This window comes from Manduca sexta, chromosome 23 (assembly GCF_014839805.1).
Source record: "Manduca sexta isolate Smith_Timp_Sample1 chromosome 23, JHU_Msex_v1.0, whole genome shotgun sequence".
Classification (NCBI taxonomy): domain Eukaryota; kingdom Metazoa; phylum Arthropoda; class Insecta; order Lepidoptera; family Sphingidae; genus Manduca; species Manduca sexta.
Window position 1 is genome coordinate 9,098,121 of NC_051137.1, and position 14,116 is coordinate 9,112,236.

General features: G+C 37.7%; 1 protein-coding gene and 1 non-coding gene across 2 annotated transcripts; both read left to right on the top strand.

The window, feature by feature from the left end:
* Window positions 1-3,687: 3,687 nt before the first annotated feature.
* LOC119190298 lies at window positions 3,688-7,150 on the top strand. The gene is made up of 6 exons (XM_037441912.1): window positions 3,688-3,791; window positions 4,375-4,505; window positions 4,980-5,172; window positions 6,181-6,341; window positions 6,699-6,787; window positions 6,933-7,150. The coding sequence occupies exons 3-6, from the start codon at window positions 5,038-5,040 to the stop codon at window positions 7,133-7,135; spliced, it is 588 nt and encodes a 195-aa protein (XP_037297809.1). The 5' UTR covers window positions 3,688-3,791; window positions 4,375-4,505; window positions 4,980-5,037; the 3' UTR covers window positions 7,136-7,150.
* Window positions 7,151-13,814: 6,664 nt separating this feature from the next.
* Window positions 13,815-13,906, top strand: Trnai-uau. The gene is given in 2 exon segments: window positions 13,815-13,852; window positions 13,871-13,906. It is a non-coding gene; the product is annotated as a tRNA-Ile (tRNA).
* Window positions 13,907-14,116: the final 210 nt, after the last annotated feature.

The window sequence follows — 14,116 nt, forward strand, 5'->3', positions numbered from 1 at the left end:
TTTAAATAAAATTAAAACTACACATCCATGCAGTGGTGGGATGTGTTCAGATGCCTAGAAATAAAGTGAAATAAGCTCGCCCCCTTCTTAGAACTCGACCTTGACACACTACAGACATTAGGAATCAGAACATTAGGCGAGAGTTATCTCTACTGCAGCGTTGGCGGCGACCTTGCTATCGCTGCCCTTATCACTGATAACGGCTGTCTCTGTTTCCGGCATACACGTATATTATTACTGTAATCGTAATATTCTGGCTAAAAGCATATTTGTGTAAACAATTGCAAGAGAATGTATATCGTCTACTCTATTCTTATTGATAAAATTAGCGTTTTAATATGTAACTGTGCCTACCTGATGGTTAATGGAGTGGGGTCCAATAGGGTGTCGACTGACGAGATAATTACCCCTCGGCAGTCAAACACAATTGTGCCGGCCTGTTGGAATCGAAATTTCTGGATCTCTGTTAGGAACGACTCGGAGCCATCCATCCGAGCGTCCTACGCCCTCGTGCATTCCTTGCGTAGTTTTACGGCGCATGAGTAACGCGGGGAAGGAGGACATGGGCAGAATGACAAATAATCTAACTCGAGCTGCATGAAAATTAAATCGATTATCGAATTAAATTGATGTATTTCCATAAAAAAAATTATAATATAGAAAACGATCTTTATTGGATGATAGCGTTTTAGTCAGAAATGGTCGATAATAATGATATTAATAGGAAATATCTAGAGAGTTGATAATGTTATCACGAATGTCGAGCCGCGCAATGTCCGGTGTATTTAATTCGGATTGGGCGAATCGCTTCTCTCGTTGAGTCATTGTTTGACTAAACATGAAAATGAAAAATACTGATTATTGTGAACTGTTTACACTACATTAATTGGGGCATTGCACGTTGTACTTGACAGGGTTGCAAGTAACATGTAAATATAGGGATACTAACGAATCACGTTCTAGGGTTATCATTTATATGACTGTTCAGAGCAGCTATCTCAGTGCAAAAAGATATCCCTGGGCCGTCCCGTATGCGTCCGAAAAAAAAAGGCCATCGCGGGTTTTGCTTGGAATGCCGGTGTGGCTTATACCGGGTCAGAGGCTTGGTCAAACCCTCGCTCTGATGATGCTATACTCCCGAGTGCCCCTAAACTGGTAAAACAATATACCCATTCCCCCTCCTGCCCCCTAAGTGGTGGTGGCGACAACGCGTTTTTTTCCCGCGAAAAAAAGTATCATCTTGCACGGGAATTCCGAGACTGGAACACGAAATGGTATGAGGTTTAAGATCATGTTAATACATTAATTTACGATTGTTTCATTGAGAGACAATTTGGTGATAATTTTAGTCCGTATTTTATGCTTATGCAAGAACCTCTTTAATAAAACAACACGGAATTTTCCCTATCATACTGATCTAATTTGCTTTTGGAGATCGCTCTGTTCTGTAGGTTTTTATTCACTTTGTTTTCATTTACTGGCAGAATGAAACACAAATTGCTCACTACCTTATGATTTTATGATTTACTACTTTTGTCCACGGCTCCGCCCGTTATAAAGATTTTCGGGCTAAAGTTTTCCGTTATAAAAGTCAAGCTATATATTTTTCGGGAGCCTATGTTCTTTCCAGGGTCTCAAACTGTCTCTATACAAAATTTTATCCTAATACGTTGGGTAGTTTTTGGGTTTAACACGTTCAGGCAGACAGATGCAGCGGGAGACTGTTTTATATTATATTTTTGTAGAACTTTTTAAGAGGAACAATCCCGTCATACATCATTGTTGTGTAACTTTAACCGTTTACGCAGCGCACGCAACAAGAAGCTCTCAAAACGAATAAATTTTTACCCGATTTTGCAAAATGTTTCATTACTGCTCCGCTCCTATTGGTCATAGCGTGATGATATATAGCCTATAGCACTCCAGGAACAAAATGCTATCCAACACCAAAATAATTTTTCAGTTCGAACCGGTAGTTCCTGAGATTAGCCATTACTGCTCCGCCCCTATTGGGTATAGCGTGATGATATATAGCCTATAGCACTCCACGAACAAAGGGCTATCCAACACAAAAAGATTTTTTTAGTTTGAACCGGTAATTTCTGAGATTAGCGCTTTCAAACAAACAAACAAACAAACTCTTCAGCTTTATATAATAGTATATAGATTTCTTACCTTCGAAACATGACTGTACTGGGATTGAACTTGTTCTTCATCTTTACACACTCCTAGAACCTCCGCCAGACCACATCCGACTAATCAGCGCTCGCCGGGGATATGTACGCTACAGATTAGCAACACAACCACTGCGTTACTTGTGCCACCTACGTTACTTATTTAGCCGCAGCCATCTGCTCAATACTTTTAAATATTCAAATATCCCTAAATACATGCCCAATTGGTACGCAAGTGTTAGTGAGTTAAAAAAACAGAGATCTTTCGCAGTTTCGTGTTTACGCCACTTTAGCTTGTAGGTGATTGAAATATAACATTTTTCATTGTTCGATGGCTTTGCTTCCGAGTCTTATAGTCAAATAAACCGGCGCGTTAACGTCCAAGACTTTTGTGTGAAGAACTTTGTATGTGGTTTCGTTTGTTCGTTTGTTTATTATGCTAAATATGTTTAATGGATATGTGGACTAGTGTTCCATGGTCAGTGTGGTTAGTGCACGTTCAGGATGGTGGTGTTTCTCATGTAATCCACTCGGTCTGTCCTAGACTTCTAGTGTAGGTGAAGAATTGTAAGTTTTATTTGAACTATTCTTCATTTGTCCGTAATTCTATTTTAAAAGTGTCGATTATAATGATATTTTTTTTTATTTTATTTCCTAAATTGGGGTTCTTTATTGAGATAAAGAGAGAGCTTATTGCATTGTTATTACAACGACGAATGTTTAAAAAAATCCCACCCCTCGTCTGTTCGTCTGAACGCGATAACTTAAAAATTACTAAAGTGATTTTTGTTAAATTTAGTATAGAAATAGTTTAATACCCTAGAAAGGACATAGGCTACTGACTGGCAGCGCAATTTGTTTTTTAACTTTCAACAACAGGGATGGATTAGCTTTTTTAAACCTTAACATATTTGTAGATATATAGCAACATAGACAAAACACACATAAAAAGTTTTTATTCCCGATTGGGTAGGCAGAAGTGTAACTTGGGCATCCTCTTTTCGCCTGTTAGAGGGCAAGCCTATTGCCTTATCCGGTACAAACTTCAAGTCTCCGGACTGATACTAAGCTTCTGATACATTTTACCCGACCTGGGCGTCGAACCCGGGACCTTAGAACGGTATGGTATCGTGCGCGCAAGCACTAGACCTCGTAACAGACACCACATAACCTGCAGACTTTTAAATCGAATTCACTGACCGTTTTATGGGTTTTTGCTTATAAAAACTGTTATCCGCACAACAATTGATATATCGTGGTAGACTATTATCTTCTTTTAGTATTAACTCTAAGATGTAGGTTTTTTTTATTTACTATAAATAATTTGAAAAATATGCCATTAAAAAAATAGTTGTTTGCCATGATAATTAACAATAATGTGGCAGCCAATTAGTAAAACAAAACAAAATATGCAAAAATAAAAATAAAAGAGTGATATTAGGGAGCCTGACTACTTATTTTTTATCGTTTCCTAAAATAATGGGTAAATAAATAACGATCGTTGTTTCAGAAACCTGATAGATTGTGGTATGACGAGCTACGGCGTCGGAGCCACGAGGACGTTTCGGGAGAGGAAGGACCCAATGGACTTCACGTCGCCTTCCCAGATGCCTCCAGGTATAGTATAGAAGTACTTCTAGGAAATTTATAAAACATACCTTATGTAACTTATAATAGGGAAATATATTAAATTGATGTTTTGAGGTATAAAATGGTATCTTACAGTGCCATTAACAAATCAACGATATATTTTGTATAAGGATACATGTGATCCTTCCGTTTTTACTATTTTTTCTTCCTTTTTATCGTTTGGCACGGCAAAATGGCCGCACTGCACCTTTTTTTTTGTTTCGCGGAGAAAGTCCCTTATTACTACCGCCCAGCCTTCGTGGGGGGCGACTGAGCGGTTATGCTGGGGTAGCCGTGCCTTACGGCCCGGCCGCATTGCACCTGGTGGTAAGTGGAGTGGGGTTCAAAAGAACGTAAACTGATAAGATGCTCTCTGCAGTCGACACAATTATGACTTGTTGGAGCCGGTTGGAGCACAGGCCGATCCGGAACGCGACACACTTACGTGGGCGTTATGGCGGGTTTGAATACCTTGTGTATGTTGGTCACTATATCAAATATATTCTACCACTAGCTAATATCTGAAGAGGGATATAAATTGATAAATTAAAAGTGGCTTTTTCCTCATCAGTGGCAGAGCGTCTGAAGAAAAGGGCCAGCTTGAAGCTGATACGGTCCAAGGAACGAGACTGGAAGCAGCAGGACTCCAGCCAGCGCGAGATAAAGGAAACCCCACCTGCTGCACCAGCCGTGGCTACTCTGGTAAGTCCTACTACAAGTGTATTTTTTATTGCTTTGAATCAGGAGACAAGCTTTGCCGTGCGTCTGATGGATAGCGATACGACTACTTATAATCAGTAGAAATATCATCGAATACTGTGAATTACAAAGTATTGTTTGGTATTCCACTGCGCGCCCATCACCCTAAGACATGAAATGTTAAGTCTTATTACGTCCAGTAGCTACACTATCTAGTTAAGTATCAGCCTACATTGCATAAACATTTCCATGATGTACTGATTTGTTTATTTGCCAATAGAAGTTGCACAATTACAACAAAAAATACAAATTCTGTATTTCTCCGCAAGTAGGTAGACACAACTTATTTGTACCTTACATCAATAAATATGTATATTGTACCTGTAATCTTATTTTAAAATGAATTACATTATTACCACTAGTATAATATTCAGAGGATTCTACTGCGTAAGAGTCAGCTAATAAGTCTCTATGCAGGTTGAATCATGCAGCCGGTTCATGTCGCTCACATCCCGGCCGAAATCTGTGGTCCCGGATGCGCTGGAGGCGGAGGTGGAAGAGCGAAGACCGGACCGGGACAAGGAGCTGCCCGAGGACCGCGTTCAACTTCCACAACACCTTCTGCATGCTCATCAACATGGGCAATATCGACAGAGGGTGTAAGAGGACTGTGAGTGCACTCTTAATTTTTAGTAATATGATATCCTGGGAAAGATCCCGGAAGGGGAGACAAGCTAACAGTCCACCTGATGGAAAGTGGTCAACGCCGCCTATGGTTTTATCAATGCTGTCAAATAACAGTTTGCAAATGGTGTTATGTTTTGCAATAAAAGGTCATTGCACTGTTTGAATGCGCTGGCGCAGCCTTAAAATTTAATATTATAACAACATTCGTGTAGACTATAATAAGAATAGGAAGTGGGGTATTTTTAGAATGTGGTAAAAACAAAATGTGTTTTTTACGTGGTATATAAGCGTGTGGAATTTATTAGATAAGATAAAGTAAGTGTAAAAAAAATATTATTTACTTGCATCCGGTTGTTAGGCCGACATACATTCTTAATCTATCATAATGACTAATTCAGAACGAATAGTCAAAATATTAGTTGTTAACTTATCAAATATTTGTGTTTTATCGAGTTATATTTTGTTTTATTGCACCATCTAAATTGGTTTATAATGGCATCCATGACTTGTTAGTTTTGTATACGATTTCCGTGGGACGAAACTACTTACGATGTGGAAGTCTTTGGTTCGATCCCCTGGTCGGGTAAAATGGGATTGAGAGTTTTCCTGTTGGGAATATCCAGTCGGGAATCTAGAATTTATTCGTATCATGCCACAAGACGTAATTACGGCGCGGAAAGTGAGTGCACTATTTGCGTCTCTTTTCTTATACCGTCACAGCCAAGTGATCCCAACTGCATCTGACGGTAAGTGAAGTGGGCTCCAATAGAATGTCGACTGACGAGAAATGATTACCCCTCAGCAGTCAACACAATTATGCCGGCCTGTTGGATTGTGCTGATCTCGGAACGAGACACAATTACGATGGCCACTGTGGACGGTTTTAACACCTTGTGGATATAAAATATATCCTAACACCAGCAAATATGTTTATTCCTTCGGGGATAAAAGCGTGGGCAGAAGTTGGAATAATGGTGTGCTGTTTCCACAGATCAGCCGAGAAGAGAAGGTTTGGCAGAATGAGCTCAAAGACCTTATCTGGCTGGAGCTGCAGGCTCGATGTTCAGGCAGGACCCTGGCCCAGCAGGACATGTACCTGTGCAGCGAGAGGAAGCTGGTGCCGGCGCTCATCAACAATATTATGGAATACCAGTAAGTTTGCTGTGAGTGTTGTTTTTCAATCCGGTTTTAGGTGCATGGTCTTCGAAAATGTATGAGATTTCAAACTTTACGAGTTCAATGTATACTCAACTGAGCAGAAATTTTTTTAGTAATAAAAAAAGGAAATCAGACAACGTGAGGCACTCAATGATGGATTAACGCCGCCCACAAACAAAAAGGATGAAATGAGATATGATGTCAAAACTTGTTAATATATGTATTATGCTGTTGGTATTTTTTGTTATAGTTGATTTGATAATACAGTATTTTTATGAGTAAATTAGAGATGGCGTGACAGAACCCTGACAGGCCATATCCAAAGACTAATCCATAATTATTTTTTTGCAGATTCGTGAACACAAACCCTTGTCAAAGTGAATCAAAACTGCACTTCATGGGACACCATGACGATCTTATTGATGAAGACAAATGTGCAGGTCAGTTTACCTCTTATTTACCTTTATAGTTAACATTGTATTCCCATGCAAACATACAATAGATGAAAAGACATAGCATTGATGCGTTTCTGAGCACACGTCACAACTACACCTTCAATCTAAACATGGTAAAGTTTGTCCCCAGCTGAAGACCAAAACGCGGGCTGCCTGGAGTTCGACTGCCAGCAGTGCTCGGAGGCGATCGGCGCCGCGATGCGCGACGTGTACTCGCTGCTCGAGGCCTTCAACAACGCCGTCGCGCTCTACCCCTCCAGCAAGGCCATGATGGCCGACCACCCGCAGATCGCCACCAAGGCCTTCGACAATAGGGTTAAGGTAGGAATATAGTATCTACTTAATTTCGCAGCAGGGTGGAATTAACAATATTTTTTAGAGGAGTTATACCTTGGACAGGTAGAGGCACGAGTCGTGAGCACACTCGTGATTGGTCCATTTGATGTGTACTATGCCTATGTTTCGCATAATTTTTCATCTGCACTTTTAATTGATTACATTGAATATTTAGAATGCCTCGGTGGCGTAATTGTACTGGATGTGCGATACGACATCGCACTGAGGAATCCTGGGTTCGAATCTCGGATCGGGCAAAGTGATATTTGTGTTTTTCTGCTCAGTATCAGCCCGGAGTCTGGAATTTGTGCCTTCCGGGAGTAGGCTCGCCCTCTATCATATCACTAGCTTTTGCTCGCGGCTCCGCCCGCGTTATAAGAGATTTTCAGGCTAAAGTTTTCCGTTATAAAAGTCTCGCTATATATTTTCCGGAAGCCGGTGTTCTTCCCAGGGTCTCAAACTGTCTCCATACCAAATTTTATCCTAATACGTTGGGTAGTTTTTGAGTTTAACACGTTCGGGCAGACCGATGCAGCGGGGACTTTGTTTTATGATATATTTTGTAGAACTTTTAAGAGGAACAATCCGTCATACATCATTGTTGCATAACTTTAACCGTTTACGCAGCGCACGCAACAGATGCTCTCAAAACTAATAAATTGTCCCCGTTTTTTGCATCATGTTTCATTACTGCTCCGCTCCTATTGGTCATAGCGTGACGATATATAACCTATAGCACTCAGGAACAAAGGGCTATCAACACAAAAATATTTTTCAGTTCGAACCGGTAGTTCCTGAGATTAGCGATTACTGCTCCGCTCCTATTGGGCATAGCGTGATGATATATAGCCTATAGCACTCCACGAACATAGGGCTATCAAAGCAAAAGATTTTTTAGTTTGGACCGGTAGTTCCTGAGATTAGCGCGTTCAAACAAACAAACAAACAACAAACAAACTCTTCAGCTTTTATATAATACTAGCGTTTCCCCGGCTCCGCCCGCGTTATAAAAATTTTCAGGCTAAAGTTTTCCGTTATGAAAGTAGTAGTTTCCGGGGCCTATGTTCTTCCCAGGGTCTCACACTGTCTCCATACCGAATTTCATCTTAATACGTTGGGTAGTTTTTGAGTTCAACACGTTCAGGCAGACAGATGCAGCGGGAGACTTTGTTTTATAATATATTTTTAGAACTTTTAAGAGGAACAATCCGTCATACATCATTGTTGCATAACTTTAACCGTTTACGCAGCGCACGCAACAGAAGCTCTCAAAACTAATAAATTGTCCCCGTTTTGCAACATGTTTCATTATTGCTCCGCTCCTATTGGTCATAGCGTGATGATATATAACTAACCGACTGTCGCTAAGTGCAATTTATATAACTGCCCTGTTAATCTTTCAGCTGAGTACTCATGTGTGAAAATATGCGATATACCTACACGAAATTGCTTGTAAAGCCTATATGTAAATATTTTAATCGTAACATATTGTATTCAATTTCAATAATTTTATAAACACTAAATACCTACTAACCGACTAAACAGAATTTTATCTATGACTGGGAAACGACGGTTACATTAAAATAACCTTGAATAATTCGGAGAGGTAAGGCGCCTAGTATTTATTCTATATATTTACATATGCATAGATATCTGGAGAATATCATAAACAAACACACCGACAAGTCGCACTGTTAGTTTTATACCATTTTATCGATAAATTTGTTCTTGATTTATACTGCCCATAAAAGATAAATGCAGCCGTAACCTTGATCTACACACATCTTGATACTGGAAAATGTAGGCAAATAAAGGCGCGCAGGCGCACTTACCTTCCACTTAGTATATTTGTAATAGGTTATACATAAACTAGCACTCAGTTTCAATACTCGCCACACAATCCCACAAGTTGTACGAGCAATGACTTTCTCACGCAGTCGACAGATGCATTACTTCAGAAAGACCCAATAGCCTTCTCACGTGCATGCATTTGTATTCTTTCGTTTACCTGCATCACTGACACCGCCGCGTTACTTTTCCTATTGAAGAAAATGTGCGAGACTAAATAATACTTTCCCCAAATAATATCTCTCACGGCACCTTCAAATTAAATTGAACAACTGAGTTGTTTCGATGCGGAAAAAAATAGTTAATGCAGGTGTTTACACAATCGTCATTGATAGATGTTTCACTTTTAAGAGTCATCTTACAAATATATTGATGGGAATGAAATGAGACATATATATAAACATAGCATCAAACCTTTTCTTCTTGGGTAGGCAGAAGTGTTATCGCACCCACAATTCTCTAGATAAATGTGTTAGATCCTATGCTAATAGGGTGCGAGCTTATTGCCGTATTGCGAGCCGGGTTGATACTGAGTTGAAAAACTCAGTATCGGTTTGGCCGGCCCGGGATTCATAGGAATCCAAATCCTCACCACAGTAGTCACACTGCGCACGTAACATGTAGGTACTGCACCGAGGCAGTCAATGAAGTTTTTCTCAGTCAGTTTCCTAAATTTTTTGTTACTTAGATACGGTTTGTGCATCCCGATAAAAGTAAAAGATACGATAGAACAAACATATGGTAGATTAAAATTATGCTTGGGATCCAGAGATCAGAATTTTAGAACTAGGTCACGCTGTGTTTATGAATTCTCTTGTAGTTCTCCCGACCTTCCTCCTGACATGTCATTCAATAGTTTACTTTGTTTAAGTGTAATCATCAATAATAGTCATCTTTATTTTATTAATTAGTTTCAATTTATACAAAGAATGTTTATTAAATTTAATTATAAAGGCACTGACTTGACTGACTGACTGACTGACTAGTCAGGATGGTGCAATCAAATCATTGTATATGACAATATAGATGTACAGAGAGAAAGAAAGAATACAAACAAACAAATAAACATAGAATATTAATATATGTAGACATTAGGTTAGGTGCATATTAAAACTTTATAAAGAATTTGTGCATAATTTAAGTTAGTTAGCGGCAAACTGTAATCCCGGCGTCGCTGATCGCGTGGTGAGACGCGCGGTGTGCACGTGGCGGGCCGCGGCGCTCACTGCTCCGTCATGTCACGTCAGTGGACTATCGATATCGCCCGATCGCGTCGTGTTAATTACTTTCATTAGCCGCAATTGTCCTGCTCAATCGGCCTGATCAGTCAGTTTGCCGCCATTCGATATTTTAAACTATGAGAGTTACTTAAAGCGCATTAGCTTCTTAACTTTGTAGATAACGTATTGTCAGATAATAATTATCTTTCTTAAATATGTCCTAATTTAGACATAATACTGATAGGTTTTATGAGTATGGAATCCAACGGTTGTATTATATGTACATCTACTTGTTTGTTATCAATACAATTACTTGTACTGCTGTGTGACGTTAAATGTTAATTATCTTTACCAGATGGTTATTTAATTCAGTAATATTAATTTTATTTCAGAATCAAACGATTTAACAGATTTTTCAATCAATTATTTTGAACTTTCAACAAATATCTGATTTCCCATATTCCTTATTTTGTAAATTATTGCCAATTAACGGCACGGCACAACCAATACCAATTTCGAAAGACATGAATCCGTTTTGCGTTTCATGAAAGCTTCGTTTCCCGTTAGTCAATATTCATCGATTGAAACCGTAGCTTTTACTTTACTTTTGCTTTTGCCCGGCAAACTACAGCCACAAACATAATGTTATGCATACATACACTGATACAGTATACATATGTTAGTCGACGAACGTAAATTTTAAATCACAACTATTCGTGTTTGTATATCTATACTTATAATAAATCTGTAGAGAGGTCAATTCTGTACATGAAATATATTTCCAAAATAACTATCAGGGAGTGATTAGGGATCGATACTGATGCCAAAATGCAATTAGTAAAATTTTTGCCAGTCTGTCTGTCTGTCTGTATAATCGTTATAAAACAAAACTACTCGACGGATTTTAACGAAACTTGGTACAATTATTTTTCATACTCCTGAGCTGGTTATAATATACTTTTCATCACGCTACAATTAATAGGAGCAGGGCAGTGAAGGGAAATTTTGGGAAAACGGGAGAAGTTACTCCATTTTTTAAGCTTCCGTCGCGTGTGCTACCTTAATGGTTAAAAGTCCCTTTGATTTCACCAGGATCCCATCATCAAACCCTGACCGGACAATCAGATCACCTGCATACCACCATACATTAAAAAAACATCCCGACAAATTGAGCACTTCCTCCATTTTTGAAGTCCGAAATCCACGCGGGCGAAGCTGCGGGCGGAAGCTAGTTACTAATAAAAAATGTACGCAAAAAATGATTCAGCAATTTCTGATGTTTACGCGAATGTTTTATTTCAACATAAATGACAAAGAATTAACCTTTAAAAACGTGAAAAGACTCCCATCGCGAGGATACCGCTGTGTTAATTACTTGTTTGTCCTATCTTATTGGTCATTATGTCTTAGGACCCACAGCAAATCTTTATTGCTTAGAATTTATCTAGAGTAAATATAATTATAAAATAAATCAAGTCGTAAAAATGTCGACCGCGCACACGCTGTCATCTTATAGATGTAACTACTATAAGTAGTATAAAACTGTCAGCAATCGCCGTAATTGGTAAGTGACAACTGCTGTGCAACCACTACACAGTGGTTTGCAACTGACTGTCGAGTTCATAGCAAGTTTAGTAATTGTATCTATGATGTTTTAAAATCATTGAAGGGTCATAAAGTCATTGAAGGGTATAATTCATTATTATAATATTGGAATGTTTCTCAATTCTCGGCAACAAGTTAACAGCATACTGTTATCAATTCTACGGTAATCATAATATTGTTGATATCACGATACTATGTTATCATTATATTTCAGCTTCATTATAACAAATACTATTTGCAACATTCTTTATCGTGATAAAACCATAATATGTAATAAAAATTCGGAGGGGTTCGGTCCTCCGAAGCAAGGACTCTTAAGCTAAAATCTTAAAATAGATAAGTTTATAATAAAATTAAAAAAACAAACACATTTTATTTTCTACTCTTTAGAGATTATTTTTTTTTTGTATTAATTAACATTTCTAATATATATTTTACTTCCACCTTTAAATTATATTTTGCTCCACAAGGGGCCTCCATCATCATCTATCTAACACCTACTTTCAATACTTTGGGCTCATATCCAAACACGCCATATCTGCTGAAAGTTACTGAGGTATTAGGTATCCCACAGAGTACTTAATGCCACAGCATCAGCACTTGTTACTATATGTATGTATAAATACTATGAAGCAACATCACACCAAAATTCAAATTAATCAGTCCTGTGCAAATAGGAAATAAAGTGGTCAATAATCTTCAAGCGCCTGAATAGATCTTCATAAATTATAGTTAAAAAAAACTTTTCGATCACATTACATTTCCAACAAAAAAATCACAAATCGTTGGTCCTTTTGGAAGCTACTATAGTATAGAAAAAAGTTTTACTCAAGTTTGTATGTCTTGTCTAAGTGCATAGTGTCCGACTCTAATTGCGACTTCAGCGACTTTCGGTGATTTTTGTAGCACGCGCTGAAATAGGACAAAATAAATAATAACTGGAATAATTCACATTATTTCGAAATGTTATTGTTGTTGACATAATGTTGCAATGTAATTGTTGGCATCCCCAGATAATATTTTAAAGACTATCTAAGTTATCTTTCTATATTACACAGTCAATAAAACCTACAAATTTAATGATTTAGAATCCTTAATATTATTCATTATAGCTTATAGATAATCTTAAACTATATTTCTTAGAGTTTGAAAAACTTTGGCTTCGACTTCGGCTTCTTGGACTTGAAATCTACCTTCAGTGGGATACTACATCTACATAATGCGTTGCTTTAAAGATAATATTTTTCAAATAAATCTTCGGGTCTAAGCCCGATGACAACAGTGATGCTCCAAACACGGATTTAACTCAATACGAATGTATACTAATATTGTGTCCATCTATAAAAGTTATTGTACCGCAACGCATGTTAAGTAAAACTATTCTAAATATTCGTTTTAATTATTTTATTATCAATCGCAATAGGTATTAACGCGAAATGCGGTCAATTTGTTGTCACGCTCTCTACACGCAAATTCTACAATTATTTAATTGTGTTCATGTTACCATTTTATTATACTTTTATATTAAATAAATTTTAACTTCCTTAAAATAACAAAATTCCGATATCAATGTGCGTTTTCTGATCGTACTTTGCATATTTAACCGAATATTTAGCCGAATTCAAGCAATGTAAAAACCAACACTAGTGTCGTAAAATACTGAATATAAAACGACATTTGGTCTAACTTAAATTACAATTGTAATAAGACAACAAAAAACACATATAAACCAGGATAATATAACCATATTATTACTTAAAAAAAAACTTCAAATAAGTAAGACATAGTCATTTAAAAAAATATATCAAAATTGTCTTTATTATCCATAAAAACAACAAAATTACTATGTAGTTGTAAAAACCGTGTATTTGCATAATTTATGGCGTGTTCATGATGTCATTCATATAACTTCCTTATGAATCGTAGCTCGAATGAGGGACGGTCGGGACGAGGCGGAAGGGGCAGCATAGTAGGTATAACGTAATTTCGATAACGGCATCAACGCTCCAGTGGCGCAATTGGTTAGCGCACGGTACTTATAAGACAGTGTTCGTGAGCAATGCCGGGGTTGTGAGTTCGAGCCTCACCTGGAGCATGTATTTTTGATACAAAGAATATATCAGAATTTTAAAGTTAAGTCAATTTTTAAATTTATACATTTAAAACTGTAATAATAAATACACCAATTCAGAAAATAAATAAAATATTATGCTCAATGTCACACAGTATCAATTATTCGACTCTTACGTCATACATTATAGGTACATAATTTCCATTTCAAGGTAATTTGTAACTAAAACAGTTA